Raw genomic sequence first — 13138 nt, 5'->3', positions numbered from 1 at the left:
GGGATAGAGAAAGCAACCGTTTTATTTCGCCACTGAAACTCTTCATTGGCAGCCAGAGAACACAAGCATGTGAATGATCGATTGGCAAAACAATGGAAAGGTAGGAGGGTGGCAGGACCAAACCACAGCCAAAGCAGCTAGACCAGCCTCTTATTGAATATGTCACTGACACTAAGGGGCCTAGCCCAAAACATGAAAAACAGCCCCATACCATTATTCCTCCTCCATCAAAGTTTACAGTTGGCACTATGCATTCAGGCAAGTAGCATTCTCCTGGCATCCGCCAAACCCAGAATCGTCCGTTGGACTGCCAGATGGTGAAGCGTGAATCATCACTCCAGAGAACACTTTTCCACTGCTCAAGAGTCCAATGGCGGCGAGCTCCACACCACACGAGCCGATGCTTGGCATTGATTATGGTGCTCTTAGGCTTACTGCTCGGCCATGGAAACCCATTACATGAAGCTCCCAACTATGTTATTGTGCTGACTTGCTCCCAGAGGCTGTTTGGAACTCTGTAGTGAGTGTTGCAACTGAGGACAGACAATGTCTATGAGCTTCAGCACTCGGCGGTCCTGTTCTATGAGCTTGTGTGGCCTACAATTTCGCGGCTGAGCCATTGTTGCTCCTACACGTTTCCACTTCATAATAACAGAACATACAGTTGACCAGTGCAGCTCTAGCAGGGCAGAAATTTGACAAACTGATTGCGGGAAAGTTGGCATCCTATGACGGTGCCATGTTGACAGTCACTGAGCACTTCAGTAAGGCCATTCTACAGCTAATGTTTGTCTATGGAGATTGTATGGCTATGTGCTCAATATTATACACCTGTCAGCATCGGGTATGGCTGAAATAGACAAATCCACAAATTTGAAGGGGTGTCCACATACTTTTGCATATATAGTGTATTTTAATAGGCTACATATAGGGAAAGGGGGTTACCTAGTCAGTTGCACAACAAAATGCATTTAACCAAAATATGGATTCCGCATTTAACCCAACTCCTCTGAATCAGAGAGGTGCAGGGTCTGCCTTAATCGACATCATCGGTGCCCGGGGAGCAGTTGTTGGGGGTTACTGATGCTTTAACAGACTGGAAACGATATGAACTGAGTTCTCCCTACAACATGCCTGCTCAATGTGTAAATGTATGTTTTTTTTTTAACTATAGTGCTTTGTGTTTTATTTGTAAATGAAAATGAATGTGCTGCTATATTGGCCAGGTCTCAATTGAACAATCGTTTTTTAATCTCAATGAGACTAACCTGGTTAAAAAAGGTTAAATGAAAATAAATTAAATGTATAATGCCTGTTCAGCTGGACTGGAAACTCTCAACAACCCTCTTTACCTAATTGAGAAATGTCCACCTATTTCTGAATAAGCATAGACGAGTTATGATGGGGTTGGAACTAGCTCATGAGGCATTTGTATATTTCTCAAGAATTAGGGGTATATAACAGTGCTCTCCGAAATGATTGGTACAGTGAATAATTTTTTGCCTTTTGGCTCTATACTCCAAAGGTTTGGACTTGAAATCAAACAATGACTATGAGATTACAGTGCAGAAAGTTACACATGCACAAATATCATACTCCCAAAAAATGCAAACCTCCCCTTTTATTGTAATGATGAGAGGTTAGCATGTCTTGGGAGTATGATATTTGTGCATGTGTAACTTTCTCTCTCATCATGATTCACATTCATTTAGGATTATCCTTAATCATGGTAGCATCCACATTCATGTAGAAGTGTTTAAATACATATTCTATTCTTATTTACAATAAAAGTGACAAATAGTTTACCATTCATTTCTATTGGGCACAAAATCATCTGAAACACAAAACAAACAGCAAATGCATCCAACAAGTTTGTAGAGTCACAAGCTTCATGTAGTCATTGCATACTATGAATTTGAAAATGCAAATACTTATTTTTTACTACCTTAAGACACATATACTTTAATACAAGTGAATTGTCTGAATACTTTTGCTCCCCTAAAATGGGGGGACTATGTACAAAAACTGCCGTAATTCCTAAACGGTTCACCCAATATGGATGAAAATACCCTCAAATTGTTTGATTTCAAATCCAAACTTGTCAAGTATACAGCCAAAAGAAGAAAAAAACTTCACTGTCCCAATAATTACAACAAAATGTATTTAAATATCATAGTGGGCCCATTAAACAGCGGGCAAAACCCAGACACTCCCCTCAGGGCAGTGTCAAGTCACTCCTGTGAAAGCGAGTATATGAGTAGGGTGTAACGTCTGGGTCATATGCTGCCATAAAGGTGTGTGGGGCGACCCTCTTGTTGGCACCATCTGCGGGGAGGTGAGACCTTTGGGAGCTAGCAGCTAAGCTAATCATCTCCAAAAGCACACCTTTTCCCTCCCAATTATCCTCTCATTTATGGGTCACGCTTCTGCCTGGCGTGCGTAATTACAGTAAGTGAGTAATTGAATTGTATTTGCATTTAATTAAATATTTCACACTCAAACAAGCCCTGCAGATGAGAGCGGTGTGGTCCCTCTGATACACCATAAGGGTGTACCCCTCTCTCTCTCTCCCTACCTCCCTGTCACATGTACTCTCTTCAAAACAACCTGGCAGTTTGGAAAGGCAAATACGAGTTCTAGGGAAGACTCGAGAGTAGAATAAAAAAAATAGCATCAACATTCTACAGATGGTTTGTGTGGTCGAGAGATTGTCAGTTAGGAAACAACTTATTTACCACCCTGTGTCTGAAGAAAGTTAACTATTTGGCTAACTGAGTGAGGACTGAGAAGTGGTATAAAAATGTGGGCCAGTGACTCACCCCTTCCTTATGATGATGATGATGGCCCCCAGGAGCAGGATGAGCACCACCAGGCCCCCAGCACACACCCCCAGGATCAGCCCCATCTCCTCTGAGTGTTGGGACACCTCCAGAGCCCGCCGGTGGTCCTTACAGGCCACTGAGAGAGAGATATGAAGTGAGGGGAGGAAGCAGAGATGGGGAGGGATGAAGGGAGAGAGAAAGGAGGTGGGACAGAGAGGGGGGTGGAGAGAGACAGAGCGAGAGAAACAGAAGGAAGGAGAGATACAGACAGAGAGGGTTGAAAGAGGGGTGGCAGCTAGCCTAGTGGTTAGAGTGTTGGGCAAGCAACCAAAAGGTTGCTAGATTGAATCTCCAATCTGACAAGGTAACAATCTGTCATTCTTCCCCTGAACAAGGCTCTTCCTAGGCCACCATTGTAAATAATAATTTGTTCTTAACTGACTTGCCTAGTTAAATAAAAATGTACAAAGAGGGGGACAGAAAAAGGGATATAGGAAGAAATGTACAGGCTTAAAATGCAGATCAATAATCAATGCTTAACATACACAACAGTCATCACTGTCATATCACAATGGCTGGACTGACACTAACCACCCTGACCGCTGAGAAAATATAGAATGTTTCAAAACAGACTGACTCTTTACCGCCACATCTGTGCATTCATTCGCACGGTTTCATTTATTTATATGGCAGTATGTTTCAAGGGACAAATGTTACATATTGAAACTCTGTCGGCTACCAGAATGTACGATAAAAACACTTACAAAGGGTGGTGCCCACGTCAATAGCTCCTGCTAATATAGACACATTGTGTTCATTAGACAAAATAATTGGATGGGAGACACAAACAGACCACTGTCATGTGCATGCTTTTCAATAGGTGAATCATACTGGATATTTCTCTGCTCTTTTAATAGCCATGAGGAAAGGTTTGCATCTTCTTTGACAATAAGAGCCCTTTGTGTCTTTGAGTAATACACAGGAAAGGAGGTTTGAGATATACTGTATGAGGCCAGGGATAAAAGTTGCTTAGGACTGGGGGAATGTTTTGTGGAGGGTCTTCACAAGCTTGCCACACTTGGTACCTGGGTCGTGTTCAACGGGCATCAAACAGAAGAACCGCAGACTGAAATAGAGAGGGCCTACCTAGACCTTTTCGCTTTTCAATTGTGTGCCCTAATGAATGTGACTTTGCTTGAAGACAAAGACATTCTGTATAACCACAGAATGTTTAATGCCACATCAAAACAAAAGCATTTTTTTGTGGTGAAATCCAAGACAACACTAATCTAAATCCAAGACGATAGTGTGGTTTATTTAAATACAGTACAGTAGAGTAAGGGTGGCAGGTAGCCTAGTCGTTAAGAGCGTTGATCCCATAACTGAAAGGTTGCTAGTTCACATCCCCTAACTGGCAAGGTGAAAAAATCTGCCTTTCTACCCTTGAGCAAGGCAGTTAACAACTGCTCTTTGGGCACCAATGATGTTGATTAAGGCAGCCCCCCGCACTTCTCTGATTCAGAGGGGTTGGGTTAAATACGAAATACATTTCAGTTGAATGCATTCAGTTGTGCAACTGACTAGGTATTCCCCTTTCCCCAGTATAATTTCAAGGTGCCCCAGTGTCTAAGATACAGTAAAGGCCATTATTATAATAGCAAGTTACTCATCTCACTGGCACAAAGCTCTACACTTATGGAAATGGGCGAAGCAAGAAGCTTTTTTTTGTCTTGTAGCAGTAACCCACTGATCTACTTTCTCTGTGTAGTGTCAGCCTCTCCTTACGGCCCAAGCAGCCCTGCAACCAGCCCTGCAACCAGCCCTACTGTGCCTTTAGTAACAGCACAGCCATTCTCTAGTGGAGGAGAAAGTCAGAGCTGGCCTAAGGAAAGAGGTCTAGATAGCTAGTGGTTGGAATGAAGAGGCTCACAAGAACAGAATGAGATCTGGGGCAGAGGCAAGAGGAAAGGGAAAAGAAGCCATGTTTTAGCCCTCTTCTTGTGCAACCAGGCCCAGGGGCATTTCATTGACCACATCCCTATGGGAGAGAATTCTTACAGTACAATTTGGAAAAGTTTGTGGTTGGTGCCCAGAGTTTTTCTTATGAAAAATCACCAAATACTGTATATGACTCGTTGCATTTGATCAATACTAAGGGATAGCCCCAAAGTTTTAGCAGCCTTGTATGTACTCTGACACTAATGTTTTTTACAGTCTATCACATTTATTTAGATAATTACCATAGATGTCATTTGTGGACAGATCACATAGACTAATGGACTCTGAGCCTTATAAATCCTCTGACAGAGTGGATACAGCCTTGGGGTTCCTTATATGAGTATCACAGGTCATCTTTTTGTGTATCACAAGTATGCTTGACATGCAAGGGTGACAGGTATAACTAATTCAGCCAGCCTCCCTTCAGAAAGTATTTATACACTTTGACTTAAGCCACATTTTGTTATGTTACAGCCTGAATACAAAATTGATTAAATATATTTGTTTTTCTCAGACATCTACACACAATACCCCATAATGACAAAGTGAAAACATGTTTTTAGAAATATGCGCAAATTTATTGAAATTAAAAATACAGAAATATCGAATTTACATAAGTATTCACACCTCTAAGTCAATATTCTGTAGAAGCACTTCATTTGTCACATGCGCAGAATACAAGTGTAGACTTTACCGTGAAATGCTTACTTACAAGCCCATAACCAACCGTGCATTTCAAGACGTGTTAAGTAAATACTTAACAAATAAACTAAAGTTTAAAAAAAATAGATAAAAAAATAACATAACAATAACGAGGATTTATACAGGGGGTACCGGTACCGAGTCAGTGTGCAGGGGTACAGGTTAGTTAAGGTAATTTGTACATGTAGGTAGGGGTGAAGTGACTATGCATAGATAATAAACAGCGAGTAGCAGGAGTGTACAAAACAAATGGAAGGGGGGGGGGGTCAATGATGAATTGTCCAGCAGTCTAGACTAGGCGCTTCGGTACTGCTTGCCATGCAGTAGCAGAGAAAACAGTCTATGACTTAGGTGCCTGGAGTCTCTGACGATTTTATGGGCTTTCCTCTGACACCGCCTATTATATAGGTTTTGTTGCAGGAAGCTTGGCCCCGGTGATGTACTGGGCCGTATGCACTACCCTTTGTAGCGCCTTACGGTCAGACGGTCAGATGCCGAGCAGTTGACATACCAGGCGGTGATGCAACCGATCAGAAAGCGCCTGGTGGTGCAGCTGTAGAACTTTTTGAGGATCTGGGGATCCATGCCAAGTCTTTTCAGTCTCCTGAGGGGGAATAGGTTTAGTCGTGCCCTCTTCACAACTGTCTTGGCGTGGTTGGACCATGATAGTTTGTTGGTGATGTGGACACCAATGAACTTGAAACTCTTGACCCGCTCCACTACAGCCCCGTTGATGTTAATCCTTGGAGTTCTGTACACAAGTATTGTGCAACATTTGCCCAATATTTTCCTCTAGGATTTTGCATGTGCTTAGCTCCATTACGTTCATCGCTTTATCCTGAAATACTCCCCAGTCCTTAACGATTACAATCATACCCATAACATGATGACACTACTATGCTTGAAAATATGGAGAGTGGAACTCAGTAATGTATTCTTACCCAAATATAACACTTTGAATTCAAGGACAAAAAGTGAATTGCTTTGACACATTTTTTTGCAGTAATTACTTTAATGAATTGTTGCAAACAGGATGCATGTTTTGAAATATTACTTTTTTTAAAGCTTTCTGTCATTTAGGATAGTTTTGTGGAGCAACTACAATGTTTTTGATCCATCCTCAGTTCTCTCTTGAAACTGTTTTAAAGTCACCATTGGCCTCATGGTGAAATCCCATGAGGCCAACTGAGATATGAAGGACGGCAGATTCTGGGTGTGTTGACACCCCATCCAAAGTGTAATCATTAACTTCACCATGCTCAAAGGGATATTAAACGTCTGCTTTTTAAAAATGAACCATTCCAACCATTCTTTACGAGGCTTTGGAAAGCCTCCCTGGTCTTTGTAGTTGAATCTGTGTTTGAAATTCACTGCTCGACTGAGGGGGCCTTACAGATAATTGTATGTGTGGGGGTACAGAGAGGAGGTAGTCATTCAATAATCATGTTAAACACTATTATTGAACACAGAGTGAGTCCATGCACCTTATTATGTGACTTGTTAAGCACATTTCTACTCCTGAACTTAAATATGTTTGCCATAAGAAAGGGGTGGCATACATATTCACTTTTCATTTTTAATTCATTTGTAAAAATTTCAAAAAACCTAATTCCACTTTGATATTATGGGGTATTGTGTTGAGGCCAGTGACAAAACAAGCCTAATTTAATCCATTTTAAATTCAGGCTGTAACACAACAGAATGTAGAAAACGTCAAGGGGTGTGAGTACTTTCTGAAGACACTGTAGTTGGCAGAAGATTAATTAAAGACTTTGTTCCTACCAACACAGAGAGACAGAGAAGGCATATATAACTTCAATTCATCATGTGAAGTAGAGGAGTAGGCCTATATTTTTCAACCTAATAACATGGCTGCGGGTGAAAAGAATTGATTTATTTTACTGACACCCTGGACAGAGACGATCATCTTGCCACATTTAGTCTGCGAATTTCTATTAAGCCAAACAATATATTTTTTCCACATTAATCCATACACCTGCCGGCTAGCTGAGAGTGGACATTAGCACTTAGAGAAGAAATATAAGTCTATTGTTGTGATGGGAGCTGCCAAGAGATTGTTAATTAAACTGTCATCTGGAAGTTGATAAGTAATCTCCAGCTTTGATAACTAATTGTCTCCACTTTGCTGATCAAAGGCTGATTAAAAGTAATGCTTCACAACCAGAAAATGTGGTGAAAAATGCAATCATGTTTAACATTAGAGGGATCATATAGATACAAAATGACTAACCACTGATGTTTTGTACCTTGACATTTTTTATAATCTGGGTATCACGTTTCAGGTAAGACCCAAATGCAGACTGTGTTGAGGTAACAATGTTCCTTACAGCAACAGGGGCAGGCAAATGACAGGTCAATGCAGGCAAGGGTTGATAATGCAGAGTAGTGGCAAAGGCACAGGACAGCAGGCAGACACAGGGTCAGGTCAGGAAGAGGTCGGAAATTGAGAGTAAGGGGCAAAGGCACAGGACAGCAGGCAGGGTCAGGGGCAGGCAGAGTGGTCAGGCAGGTGGACTCAGAGTCAGGACAGGCAATAGTCAAAACCAGGAGAGCGAGGAAAAGAGAAACTGGGGAAAAGCTGAGACAAAATGCGGATTGACTTGACAAACAAGACGAACAGACAGGGAATAAGTGGGGAAGATGGGCGACACCTGGAGGAGGGTGGAGACAAGCATAAGGACAGGTGAAACAGATCAGGGTGTGACACTGGGGAATCCTATTTGTCAGTTTAGTTACATCAGTTGTAGTTTCTAAAGCTGGTCTTCTTACTTAACCCTGTCGGACACAATGTTATTTCCTGTTTTTCAAGAAGGATGTTAAAAGGCTGATTAAAAAGTATCTCATGTTGATCTTAACCAATTTGAAAGCTATTTGGGGGTTAAAGTACAATGTGGCTGAACGTTCAAATACATTTCCATAGGGTTCTCATCAAAGCCCTTTACGTTTTTTTCTCTCTCTCTCTCTCTCTCTCTCTCTCCCCCCACCTAGAGTATGTGCGAGAGACAAGAGGCACGTACTGTTTAATGTTCATCAATGTGTCAAGATGTAATTAATCAAAGCCCAACTGGGTGTCTGTGAGGAGCAGATGGAGTGAGACTCAGAGCTAAAATGACTTGCCTTGCCTTTTGGCTTCATGCTTCAAGAGAGCCTGGTCTCTTTCATTACTCAGTCACAAAAAAGACATCTTCACCGAAAAGTACACCTTGCCAAGACAATTTACTAGCAAGACTGGCTTACTGTTGCAGCACTATGATAACTATAAATACATGGCTATTAGTCACCACGATCCGACAGCACACAACAGTAGTGGGGTAGAGCCTGTGGTGCCATCCGGATTCAACTTCTATGCCCTTTTCATGTTCTTTTGAGTCCCTGTGGCAGGGTGATAGAGAGTGGGGGGAGGAAGGGGCGAGAAACATTGCTCATATTGATGGGCTCAAGTAGTTACATTTGTGTTTTTGATGTGAAGGGCCCTTCTTGAGCAGACGGGTCAAAAGCCCTCAGATGTTTCCCTCCCCCTCGGAGTAGTGTAGCTGTCTGACGGGAACAGTGGAACTGCCTTTGATATGGTTGTGTTCCCCCAAACAAGCATGATGAAAGCCTGACCTCTAATCTCTCCCTGCCTGTTGTCCTTTTCTCTGAAGGCAAGGAGAGGAAAGCTCACAGGAGTCTGCCTCATCACTAAACAACATGGATCTTCAGAGAAGTCCCCCTGCTTCTCCCACATGCTAAACTCCATCTACTGTAAATGTCTGGAATACCAGCACAAAGACTAGTGTTTGGACCTGAACCCAACACATCTTTTCATCTTTGGAGATGCATTTAGAGTGTAAGGTCAACATGCTACAGTAAAGCCTACAGGACTTCAGAGACTCGGGGAGATCCATAAAAGGTCCATACAATATTCATGTTGAATTTACCTTTGCGGGCTATTCGGATGCAGTTTATTCTGCTTTCCTGAAAAAAAGAGAGAATACAGAGATCAGAGGTGGGAACATTGCCAATGCTTTGCATTCTGGAGAATGCAGAAAGGATGAACCTAGCATTATATACTATTTTGGCTGAACCATAATGAAAATTGTATTTTGACAATAAAATCCCAAAGCAAATTATCTTCAACAGATGAAAATTAGACAAACATTCACTGTTGGATTGTCTTACATCTTTAGAGACCAGCATATTGGATTGAAAGACACTCAAAATAGAGCCCCATGAGTGGAATACTGAGGAGGCATTCAATCAGCTAAAATGATAGTCACTTACAATGATATATGACCAGTGAATGTTAATCAATATGAAAGGCAAGAGTTGAGGTGAAGTGTTAAAAGAGAGAAAGGAAGATTTTATGAAAGGGAAATTAACTGAATTGAGAAGATGGCCCTGGACCAATATGCCGCTATAAAAAGGAATTAATTTCCTTCAAATTTCAGCTGATGACATCTTGGTGTTATGAAAAGGACCTTTGTCAAACAACACTAATGAGAATTAAGACCGTAATCCAATTCCGTCTTGCCACCTCAACGAGGAGATGCATTATCAAATTAAGATTTACAGACGCTAATTCAGGCCTTATGGGACAATTATGCAAATCTGCCCATCCGGAAAGGAGCAAGAGCCCTCCTCTCAAACTGCGGCTAAATTGCCTTTTTTTAATTGAAAACCCATTTCAAGCTGACTTCCTCCTAAGCCCACTCTTAAACCTATGGCAATGTTTTTTCCTAAAAAGTACAGACACGTAGGGAGGCATATTGAAGACACACACACACACACACATAAACGATCCTCAAACAGTTGACTAAAACATTCACACACTTTCAGCTCTCTTTTTTAGTATGAGTAAACGCTATGAAAATGTAATTGCAGGATGCTTTGGAAATTCAAATACAATGGGCTCTTAGAAGACTATGAAGACAGACAGAAACCAGCCCATAAAAATACAGGGGCAATTCCTCACTGCATCAAGGCAATCATTTGCAGGAATCTATGCAGGAATCCAATGCTGATTTAACACTTGTGCTTAATACAGGCAAAACTAAATAAATGCTGTTTTTAAACTCTCGTCAGAACATTTCAGATGAACTACATGTTCACTCGTTAGATGGTTCTCCAATCGAACGTGTCCCGCATATAAATACGTTGGCTTGTGTGATAATGCCCAGCCTGGCTTTCCAAAAGCAGATCTGTCAGCAAACTAATTATGAAGACTTTCAAACCATTCCGGGTGATGGGGAATAAGACTGAGCAGACTTGGTTTACTACATTTGACAGAAAAATGAGTAATGCAGAAAGTAGAGGTGATATATTGCAGCTCAAACCATCCATACTGGCACGTCGTCAGTCTGGGTGTAGAAGGCAGAAGAGTGGAGTTAATTGGTGATCTGGAGAGCAGAAACAGATAGCCCACATAGGGGACACTGATGCCCTGCCGCCAACACAAACTGTGCCAGTCATGCCAGAGGGGTTGGCAGCCCTGGCAGCCATCGTTACTACAGTACAATCAGGTTAGCCTGTGTGAATGTGCCGTTAGGAGACACACTGGGTGTTGTGCCTGAAATGCTGCCCATGCTATGGTCTTCAAAGAGCCAGTCAGAATGCACCCTCTTTCCATGCATCAAATCAAAGCAATTGCACAGAGGCTTGACAGCAAACCTCCAGCACATTAGCATGAGTGAATGCCAAATATTGTTAGTCTGTTTCACTTTTTAAATGTCTCTGCCGATGTTTATAAGGACCACTTATAGCCGTAATGTTGATCCTTAACAAAGCTTATTCAGATCAAAATAAAATGTTTGCGCTGCTGAGATGTAATTAATAATATATAAATATAAAAAATATGGATGAGCAGTGACAGAGTGGCTAAGACGCAATAGATAGTCTAGGATACAGTATACACATGAGATGAGTAATGCGAGATTTGTAAACATTCTTAAAGTGGCGTTATTAAAGTGACTAGTGTTCCATTTATTAAAGTGGCCAATGATATCAAGTCTGTAAGTAGGCAGCCGCCTTTCTGTGCTAGTGATGGCTGTTTAACAAACTGGATGGCCTTGAGACAGAAAAATAGATTCTATCTCTCGGTTTGATGCACCGTACTGACCTCGCCTTCTGGATGGAGGCGGGGTGAACAGGCAGTGGCTTGGGTGGTTATTGTCCTTGATAATCTTTTTTGCCTTCCTGTGACATTGGATGTTGTAGGTGTCCTGGAGGGCAGGTAGTTTGCCCCCAGTGATGCGTTGTGCAGACCGCACGGTGATATGATATGTAAACCAAGGAACTTAAAACTTTCCACTTTCTCCACTGCTTTCCTGTTGATGTGGATAGTGGGGTGCTCCCTCTGCTGTTTCCTGAAGTCCACGATCATCTCTTTTGTTTTTCTGACATTGAGTGAGAGATTATTTTCCTGACACCACACTCCGAGAGCCCTCAACTCCTCTCTGTAGGCTGTCTCGCTCTTGTTGGTAATAAAGCCTACCACTGTTGTGTCGTCTGCAAACTTGATGATTGAGTTGAAGGTGTGCATGGCCACACAATCGTGGGTAAACAGGGAATACAGGAGGGGGCTGAGAACACATCCTTGTGGGTGGAGATGTTGTTTCCCACCTGGGGGCGGCCCGCCAGGAAGCCCAGGACCCAATTGCACAGGGCGGGGTCGAGACCTAGGGACTCAAGCTTAATGATGAGTTTGGAGGGTACTATGGTGCTGAATGCTGAGCTGTAGTCAATGAACAACATTCTTACATGGGTATTCCTCTTGTTCAGATGGGATAGGGCAGTGTGCAGTGTTATGGCGATTGCATCGTCTGTGGACCTATTGGGCCGGTAAGCAAATAATTGAAGTGGGTCTAGGGTGACATGACAGGTAGGGTGGAGGTGATATGATCCTTGACTAGTCTCTCAAAGCACTTCATTATCACAGAAGTGGGTGCTACGGGGCTATAGTCATTTAGTTCAGTTACCTCAGCTCAGTTACCTTTTTGGGAACAGAAACAATGGTGGTCATCTTGAAGCATGTGGGGACAACATACTGGGATAGGGATTGACTGAATATGTCCTTAAACACACCAGCCAGCTGGTCTGCGCATGCTCTGAGGACACAGCTAGGGCTGGCAGCCTGGGCTGGGCTGGCAGCCTTGTGAGGGTTAACACGTTTAAATGTTTTACTCACGTCAGCTACGGTCAAGGAGAGCCCACAGCAGGCAAAGAAGGTGTTAAGTTTGTCTGGAAGCAAGACGTCGATGTCCGCGATGTTGCTGGTTTTCTATTTGTAATCCATGATTGTCTGTAGACCCTGTCACATATGTCTCGTGTTTGAGCAGTTTAATTGCGTCTCCACTATGTCTCTAGACTGACACTTTGCTTGTTTGATTGCATTACAGAGAGAATAACTACACTGTTTGTATTCAGCCATATTCAGTCGCCTTGCCATGATTAAATGCGGTGAAACGTGCTTTCAGATTAGCGCAAATGCTGCCATCCGTCCACGGTTTCTGTTTAGGGAAGGTTTTAATAGTCACAGTGGGCACAACATCTCCTATACACTTCCTTATAAACTCGCTCACCGAGTCAGCGTGTACTTCAATGTTATTCTCTGAGGC

At 42.4% G+C, this 13138-nt stretch overlaps 1 protein-coding gene across 3 annotated transcripts in view; it reads right to left on the bottom strand.

Moving 5' to 3' along the window:
• The window catches only part of LOC112235448 (receptor-type tyrosine-protein phosphatase U), a 323340-nt gene that overhangs the window by 91176 nt on the left and 219026 nt on the right, over positions 1 to 13138 (bottom strand). For all 3 annotated transcript variants that reach the window (XM_042304415.1, XM_042304418.1, XM_042304417.1), the window contains exons 13-14: positions 9464 to 9500; positions 2820 to 2958 (exon numbers count right to left, since the gene is read on the bottom strand). In XM_042304415.1, coding sequence (XP_042160349.1) covers positions 2820 to 2958; positions 9464 to 9500 — 176 coding nt within the window. The remainder of the gene's footprint in view (positions 1 to 2819; positions 2959 to 9463; positions 9501 to 13138) is intronic.

The sequence above is a fragment of the Oncorhynchus tshawytscha genome, linkage group LG23, assembly GCF_018296145.1.
Source record: "Oncorhynchus tshawytscha isolate Ot180627B linkage group LG23, Otsh_v2.0, whole genome shotgun sequence".
NCBI classification, from domain to species: Eukaryota; Metazoa; Chordata; class Actinopteri; order Salmoniformes; family Salmonidae; genus Oncorhynchus; species Oncorhynchus tshawytscha.
This window is presented reverse-complemented; position numbering and strand designations above follow the sequence as displayed.